Below are 9,502 nucleotides of genomic sequence, written 5' to 3'. Positions count from 1 at the left end.
GAAGTGACCTGGAAAGCAGGTCTCTGATGACATCATTTGTTTTGGGCTGAGTCTGGGGAGGAGCTCTGTAAAAACCAGACCAAAAGAGAGAGAGAGTAATAGCTCATTAGCAGCAACTCTGTGTGCATGTTACTGTTAGCCAGCTATCTGCAAGGGAGTTTTTTCAGGGAGTGAAGAAAAGCCTGTGAACTGCTGGGAGATTCTAAAACTTTCCTTGAGATGTCAGCCAAGAGCTTCAGCATAGTCACAGCTGCTGCAATGCTTATTCTCTTCCAAAAGACACAGCTCTCTGTGCAAGCACCATTAAATGGTAAAGCCTTTCAGCTTTTTATTTTATTGGCATTCCTAATCTGGCAGGTCTAATGTGGGCAGTAAAATGGAGAGATTATTGGTCTCCCTGGTACATTCATTTGTGTTGTTCTAGCAGATTACTTGGACTAAGTGTTAGGAAATGTCTCAGGGCAAGTACGTTCCTGGGGAAGAGCGTGTTAGTTTGTGTTATGGACTCATTCCATGCTCAGTACTGCTCAGTCTGTGATCTCTCTGCTCCTCAGGGAGTGAGGCAGAAAAGTGATCCTCCCTGAGTTAGTGGGAACACTGTATACTCATCCCTTTAGTTTTAAGGAGGAAAAAGGTGGCTCGAGTCACTGTGAAATGCCACCTTTCTTACATACTGGGCTTGGTTTTTTTTGTTTTTAAAAAGATGGTGGTCAGCCCTCCCCTCTTGGCTTTTGTCTGGAGTTAATTCTCATCCACTACGAAAAAATTCAGTGCAGTTATATAGGAAATAAGGGAGAACTTCAGCATGGATCTGGGGGAGAGAGGACTGCACAGCACCTGTGTGTTCTTTGACACAATGTCTTTGACATTTAGAGTGACTTTGAGCACTCAGCTTCATACAGTGCCACACCAGTACAAACTACTGGATTACGGCTGTTTGCTGGAAAGGGTTACACTAGGGCTGGAATCAAAACTTTTTGGATCAACGTGTTATTTCAGGCATTTTTTCCTGAGGAGTTTTTCATCTTCTCCAGCAGAATCTCCAACCTTTGGGCCAGTGGTTTTCAAACTGTGCAGTTCAGAGTCCTATTGGTAGTTCACAGAATAAAGTATTTAAGAACAAAGTAGCGGGAGGCTTGGAAGTTGTGGCATGTCTGGGAGAGGAGCGCTCTTATGAACTCTGAAAAATTATATGTTCCACTATAACAGAAGTGGTAATCGAGATATGTGCCCGTACTTCTGACTTTGCCAAGCCATAGGGGTAACAGATGAGGAGATCATCACTCACCCCACACACATAAGTAAGGCATAGCTATCACTCCTCACTTTTCCAACTCAGAGGTGCATTTTGAAAGATTATCACTTCCCATATATATGTGATGGGACAGTGTCACTATATTCCTCCTCCCCCCTGCCCAGAAACATAACTGAGTCACTCATCACTCAGACTTCCCCACACTAATGGGGGAGATTCCGCACATGAAACTGTCTCTCCCAGAGGGAAAGCCAAAGATTACCTGCTGCTATTTCCCCCCTCACACCAAAGCGAATCCCGCATTCTGGTGACACTCTCCTCAACCTTTGCCAGTTGCTGCTATGCTAAGCTCTATCCCAATCCTGGCTGGCATTTTCTAGATACAATGGCATTTATTTTACTGAGAAAAATAGGGATGACAGTGGCCTTGTCTACATGGGCAAATTTATGATCCAGATTTTACCACCATTGCAGCTCTACAGATGGTAGCAACACTGAAAATTGCATTGTAGACAGAGCCTACAAGATTTTGCCATCTTGTCATCCATGCCTATTCTGATCAGAGTTAGATGGCACTGTTTCTACTGTTGCTACCACCAGGGAAGCTACAACAGTAGTGAATCATAGGTTAATAGAGTGGGCAGAGAAGGGAAATTCCATTTTGCAAGGATTTTGAGATTTTGAAATTTTGTTTTCATTCTGATTTGGAATGAAATCTGAACATTTCAAAGTTCTCCACACAAAAAAGTCAGAAAAAAAATTCAATTTCAATCAATCAAAATGTTTCAGCTGGACTTTTTAAGGGAGGGATAGCTCAGTGGTTTGAGCACTGGTGTGCTAAACCCAGGGTTGTGGGTTCAATCCTTGAGGGGGCTAGTTAGGGAACTGGGGTTAAAAAAAAAAGTCTGGGAATTCACCCTGCTATTGTGCTACAGACCCCCAGGATCAGATATGGGTAGAGACCTTTTTAATGAAGTAAACACTAAGGGGGATTGTGTGATCATGGGAGACTTTACTTTCCCAGATATAGACTGGAGGACAAGTGCGAGTAATAATAATAGGGCTCAGGTTTTTCTGGATGTGATAGCTGATGGATTTCTTCACCAAGTAGTTGAAGAACCAACAAGAGGGGATGCCATTTTAGATTTGGTTTTGGTGAGTAGTCAGGACCTCATAGAAGACATGGTTGTTGGGGACAACCTTGGTTCGAGTGATCATGAGCTAATTCAGTTCAAAATAGATGGAAGGATAAACAAAAACAGATCTGGGACTAGGGTTTTTGATTTCAAAAGGGCTAACTAAAGAATTAAGGAAATTAGTTAGGGAAGTGGATTGGATTGAAGAACTTGTGGATCTAAAGGCAGAGGAGGCCTAGAATTACTTCAGGTCAAAATTGCAGAAACTGTCAGAAGCCTGCATCCCAAGAAAGGGGGAAAAAATCATAGGAATGAGTTGAAGATCAAGCTGGATGAGCAAGCATCTCGGAGAGGTGATTAAGAAAAAGCAGAAAGTCTACAAGGAGTGGAAGATGGGAAGGATTAGCAAGAAAACCTACCTTATTGAGGTCAGATCATGTAGGGATAATGTGAGAAAGGCCAAAAGCCATGTAGAGTTGGACCTTGCAAAGGGAATTAAAACCAATAGTAAAAGGTCATAGCCATATAAATAAGAAGAAAGAAAAGAATGAAGAAGTGGGATCGCTAAACACTGAGGAAGGAGTGGAGGTTAAGGATAACCTAGGCATGGCCCAATATCTAAACAAATACTTTGCCTCAGTCTTTAATGAGGCTAATGAGGAACTTAGAGATAATAGTAGGATGACAAATGAGAATGAGGCTATGGAGGTAGATATTACCACATCTGAGGTAGAAGCCAAACTCAAACAGCTTAATGGGACAAAATCGGAGGGCCCAGATAATCTTCATCCAAGAATATTAAAGGAACTGGCACATGAAATTGGAAGCCCGTTAGCAGGAATTTTTAATGAATCAGTAAACTCAGGGGTTGTGTAAACTGAAGTAATAGTAATAGGATGAAATTTAATAGTGAAAAGTGCAAAGTCATGCATTTAGGGATTAATAACAAGAATTTTATTTATAAATTGGGGGCACATCAGCTAGAAGTAACTGAGGAGGAGAAGGAGCTCGGAGTATTGGTTGATCACAGGATGACTATGAGCCGCCAATGTGATATGGCCGTGAAAAAAGCTAACGCAGTTTTAGGATGCATCAGGCGAGGTATTTCCAGCAAAGCTAAGGAGGTGTTAGTACCGTTATACAAGGCACTGGTGAGACCTCATCTGGAATACTGTGTGCAGTTCTGGTTTCCCATGTTTATGAAGGATGAATCAAACTGGAACAGTTTCAGAGATGGGCTACTAGGATGATCCAAGGAATGGAAAACTTGTCTTATGAAATGAGACTCAAAGAGCTTGGCTTGTTTAGCCTAACCAAAAGAAGGTTGGGGGGGGGGATTGCTCTTTATAAATATATCAGAGGGATAAATATCAGGAAGGGAGAGGAATTATTTAAGCTTAGTACCAATGTAGACACAAGAACAAATGGATATAATCTGGACACTAGGAAGTTTAGACTTGAAATTAGATGAAAGTTTCTAACCGTTAGAGGAGTGATGTTCTGGAACAGCCTTCCAAGGGGAGCAGTAGGGGCAAAAGACATATCTGGTTTTAAGACTAATCTTGATAAGTTTATGGAGGGGATGGTATGATGGGATAGCCTAATTTTGGCAATTAATTTGGCAATTGATCTTTGATTATCAGCAGGTAAGTATGCCCAGTGGTTTGTGATGGGATGTTAGATGGGATGGGTTACTACAGATAATTCTTTCCTGAGTGCTGGCTGGTGAGTCTTGCCCACATGCTCAGGGTTTAAGTGATCGCCATATTTGGGGTCGGGAAGGAATTTTCCTCCAGGGCAGATTGGCAGGCCCTGGAGGTTTTTTGCCTTCCTCTGCAGCATGGGGCACGGGTCACTTGCAGGAGGATTCTCTGCAGCTTGAGGTCTTCAAACCACAATTTGAGGACTTCAGTAACTCAGACATAGGTTAGGGGTTTGTTATTGAAGTGGGTGGGTGAGATTCTGTGGCCTGCATTGTGCAGGAGGTCAGACTAGATGATCATAATGGTCCCTTCTGACCTTAAAGTCTATGTGTCTATGAGTCTAAAATAGAAAAAAAAATCAAAGAAAAGTTTTTTAAAAATCAAAACTTTTCATTCCAGAATGGAACTTCATGACATTATTGGAACTCACCCTACTTCCCTTTTTCTTCCAAAGCAAAATTTCATACAGCATTTAAATTTTGACATTTAGATTTTGAGAGAACAGCATTTTATGAGGAAAAACGGTCCCACAGAAGATTTTTCAGCCAACCCTATAGAGGGCAATTTTCTCACTGTAGATACAGCCATAGAGGGAAATGGGACAATTAACACCTGGTATTTCTGTGTATTAAGCACTGCAGCTGTGACTACGCTGACAGTTTAATTAGGGAAAAAATCTCCCAACCCCAGGCTAGCTCTGCCAATGGGCATGCTAGTGTAAAGTAGCTGCAGGAGTTAAGCCAATCAGACCCTGTGGGATTTCTAATGCCTGTTTAGCAGTTTTACTAGTCATATCAGACTTGTATCTGGCTAGTATGTGGCCCCTCATAGGGTATGTGTTCTTTGTAACAGATGGAGGAGGAGAGAACAAGGTGCCTGAAATAAAAGTTGGAAAGAGTGCATTAATTCTGCTACTTCAGCTGCTACTTGCAGTGTGGAAGTTTGCATCTCCTTTGAAAATTTCAGTGCAAGGGAACCAGGGCCCCATAACTACCACTGAAACAGAATTTGAGGGCTAACTTTACTTTGCTTTGAAAATTCCATCCCTAATCAGAACACAAGAGCTAAGTACCTCTACTTTGCAGAGCCCTACTAGTTCATCTTGATGATTTAAGCTGTGTACATGTGCAGGGCTATGCAGGTAACTGCACTTCAGGACACTGGAAAGTCAGACAAGAATCACTTATTATGCACATGCACACTAGTTGTCAGACTCTCATAATTTAGGTTCCTTTTCAAAATAAAAGCCCAGATCTAAATACAGCAAAGTTTGGGCTAGATCAGATTTGCATCAGCTTGGAACCAATTCTACTTCAGGTATGTCAGTCCTTCATGAGGACAAGTACCTCTAACTCCATAGAAAAGCTTGAAGTTTTAAAAATATGAACAGATCCCCATACCAAAAAAAAAAAAAAAAAGGCATTTGAACAGTTCCTTAGTGTGAAACACTTCCACCCCACACTAGAATCACTAAATGGAATTTTACTCTAACCAATCACCTCCGCTTTGAGAAGAAGCATGAGCAATTTCATTTACAAGAAATGTGATAGTTTGCTGTGGGTGTGCCAATCAGATCTGAATACCTACAGGACAGTGCTGCAAGTTATATCAAAGCTATATTTGGTGTGATCTGTAGCTGTGGAAATTGACAAACCATGGACCACGTTCAAGATTTTAATCAATCCTGGCTAGTTATTTATGCTCTCTAGTTTTACTTGTCTTTGCTTGTGTATTCTGACACTTAGATTGACAGGCTAACAAAAGTAAAAAACTATTTAAAATATTGCTGTGCTTCTTGCAGAGACGATACTTCTTGACCTTCCAGTGACTTGCAAAGATATTGGCCCAAATTCAACCCCTAATGCAAAGAATTCATTTGTCCCATTGACTATTTTAACAAATAAGCAAACAATAGCCACCAAGTCATGGTCTCACACCTCACAGGAAGAGACATCTACACTGTCTCCTAACAAACCACAGCCATTTCCTACAAACGTCACATGGTGAATACCCAGAATGATTCTGCAGAAAGGACTTCCTTTTATCTCTCACTTTGGCAGCTGACAATCAATATTTTGCTTGTTGCAGGTGTGCTTCAACCATCTGAACTATGCATGTGACCTTAAATGACAGCCACATGCCTGCCCATTTATGCTTCACATTATACTAGCCAGAGAGAAGAGCTGATTTCTGTGTGTTGTCTCTTGCCATTCCAAAAAAATAAAAAAAAATGGTTTTAGAGAGGTAATTAATACAAATCAATCAATCCAGCCAAGCCTCTATTTAGCACTTTTCATCTGTAGCTCTCAAAGTGCTTTACAATGGAGGGCAGCATCGGTAGCCCCACTTTACAGTTAGGGAAACTGAGGTACAGAAAGGGGACAGTGACTTACCCAAGGTCCCCCAGCAAGCCAGTGGCAGAGCTGGGAATAGAACCCAGGTCTCATGAATGCCCATCAAAAGGTCTATCCGCTAAAAAACTCTGCCTTTACCAAGGACTCAAATAACTACCCGATTCTCTAGTTCTGTGGGCAGGAGCACAGGGGTCATTGTGACTGACAGTACACGGGTTCACACTTTAATAATCTGTGAAAACTGGCTTGCTTGTACTGGACAGCTGAAATCAGAAGACAGTTAAGTACTGTAAAATTCACCAGCTGACACTATATAGAAGAAGCTCAATTTCATATATTCACAGTTGTATTTGTTTTTGTTTTTTTAAACAGGATCTAAGTGGTCTTACATTGGTAAGTAGTTATTTTAATTCATACACTGAAATTTAATTCTGTATTTTGTATTTTTAAGGAAAACAGGCCAAATTCAACCTGGCAACACCATACTGGAATCAGTGTAGTTATACCAGGGTTGAATTGGGCCCATTGTCTAGCAACCTCCTACTCAGATGTCAGGGTTCGGCATCAGGAAGGATTATTTAGCAATATTCACAAGTGCCAGCTAGAGGGATCTCTGTTAACCTGCAAAATGACAAGAACTGCAGATGTTCCCCAATGTGCTGTCTCCATACCATTTACAAATCTCCCTGTAGGGCTGTGGACAATACCTCTTATTCTCCAGTCCAATCCCTAACACATACTGGAAAAGAATTTCCAAGCTAAAGATATTTGTAAAATGTTATTAATCTAATGACTTTTTATTTTAAGGTAAAGAAGGTATTGTAAAACCAATTTTAAAGACTGGGATTATCATAGAATATTAGAATAGAAACTTTAATTTGTGATGAAATTTCATGTGAATGCAACTGTAGTATAACCTGGTTAGAACATTGCTTACTGGATTGTATGGAAAACAACACTGTATCTATGTGACCCACAACAAAACAGTAAAGCATGTCTTCTGTGTGCTGGAAGTCATCTCACTACATCTCCATCACCCTATCGCCTTTCATTATGTCAGACACTAGAATGAAGTCAGCAGCAAGAGAAAGGAAAACAGTGGCATTATACCCATTCATGGTGATGGAGATGAGCATGCAGTTATAGGGGCAAGGGGAAAAACATGAGATCCATGAGCAATGCTAAAGCTGGGACTGCTATTAGTGACCAAAATCACTGTTTGTTAAATGAACACTGGATAGGACAGAATGCTGCCGTTGCTACACCACTAGTGCCATTAGTGCCCAGGGCTGTATCACCAGATACCATTGCATTTGACAAAGCGTCACTTTCCAGAACAAACTGTGAACCTGACAGAACTAGGTACTTGTCTTGGATACAAATGGAACCTGCTGGATTTTATACAGTATCCTTAAAAGCAAAACTGTTCTACTAACTGCACTGTTCTCATATAAAAGTGTAGCTCAGCTGTGTTCTGTACAGCAATCTTGTGGACATCATTAAGAATCATATACGGTGTGAGAGCAGAACATGCCTATTTGTGTAGGAACCAGTGCGGCTGAAGGATCACACACACTGAACTGGGACTTGGACCTGTGTTCCACTCCCAGCTCTGCCTATGGTCTGCTCTGTGATCTTTAGCAAGTTACTGCACCTCAGAGAGTTCCCCATCTGTAAAGTGGTCATAATGATTGTGGTGACTGGTCCCTGCAGATGATTTTAGGGGGAGCTAGTGTTCTCACCCATGTGCAGGGGAGCAGAAGGACAGAGAGAGACTCCCGGTACCTTCCATCCTCTTTTGGCCCTGCACAGAGGTCTGGCACAGTTTAACTAAGGGAACAGACATGCTGAGAAACCATGTGCCTTTGGCCTTGTCTACACTGCCACTTACAGCACTGAAACTTTCTTTGCTCAGGGGGCTGAGTGATGCGAGTTTCAGCGCTGTAAAATGGCAGTGTAGACAGTGCTCCCTGCAGGGGCCCCCACCAGAATATAGTATTCTATAGTATTGCAACTTTTTTTATGGAAGGGGCCCCCAAAATTGCTTTGCCTCAGACCCCCTGAATCCTTGGGCAGACCTGTATAGACTCTTACATTTGAACACAATTGGCGGTGTTAGGAGACAATGTCGAGCACAGCTTGTGCTGGTCCACCATGACTGCAATGCCCTGGACAGTATGTCATCTAATTTGAGGGCTCTCCATTTTCAAACATAAGATTTTTTTTTTCTTTTTGCTGTAGACAAGCGCTAAATCAGTTTAAGTTTATGCAACATACATGTTGAGAGGATCTGGAAGAAAGGGTAAGTTCCAATACAGGCTCCCTAGATTTACCTCTGAATTTGGCCCTTGTTCTGAATGTAGGACTCCTATTTCCATAACAATCCATTCCCACTCTGTTGCTACCTATTCTTCATATCCATTGCACCAGAAGAAAGAGCACTAAAACAGCAGAGCTGTTCTGCAATGTCTGGCATTTAAATACCATGTAAACCTGTCACTCATTCTCTGAGTCCATCCCTGATGTCCCTTAGGCAACAGCGAGTCAGACTGAACCCTAGTACAGCAGGCACAGCTTCCAGTGACTTCCCCCATATATGCCAGGGTTCAATCTGGCCCACCAAAGGCAAACTCTGTTTCACACAATCTGTTATAGCCAAGTTAATTAAAAAGTGCCTTAGAGCACCATTGCTTATCTGCTAAGGAAACCATAATTTCCTAACTGCCAACAAAGTGAGACAAGAGTCCAGGTCTTTCAGGTGAGTTCTGGTGCACTAAAACAAAGAAGGCTACATAACAATATGCAGGGTTCCTGCAATGCCTGGAAAAACTGGTTATGGACAAGGAAACAAATTGATGAGTTACCTGAAGCTGATGTGGGGAAATGGACAAGAATCTCTGTAGTTTAATCCCTATTGGCTGTAATTCTATTTGCTTACCAGAAATGTGCACATCCACCCTGATGTCATTGATGTGCCTGAAAATCTCAGTAATTGGCATATTTTACAAGAATGACCTCCAATCTTAACTGCTGACCACTTACTAATCCCCAGTC

General features: G+C 41.7%; 1 protein-coding gene across 1 annotated transcript in view; it reads left to right on the top strand.

Moving 5' to 3' along the window:
- The first annotated feature begins 219 nt into the window (after positions 1-219).
- CA12 (carbonic anhydrase 12) overlaps positions 220-9,502 on the top strand; it is a 42,942-nt gene continuing 33,659 nt past the window's right edge. The window contains exons 1-2 of the mRNA XM_030578341.1: positions 220-310; positions 6,821-6,841. Coding sequence (XP_030434201.1) covers positions 220-310; positions 6,821-6,841 — 112 coding nt within the window. The remainder of the gene's footprint in view (positions 311-6,820; positions 6,842-9,502) is intronic.

This window comes from Gopherus evgoodei, chromosome 10, assembly GCF_007399415.2.
Source record: "Gopherus evgoodei ecotype Sinaloan lineage chromosome 10, rGopEvg1_v1.p, whole genome shotgun sequence".
Classification (NCBI taxonomy): domain Eukaryota; kingdom Metazoa; phylum Chordata; order Testudines; family Testudinidae; genus Gopherus; species Gopherus evgoodei.
Note: the sequence above shows the minus strand (reverse complement) of the source record. Positions and strands in the feature narration are given on the sequence as shown.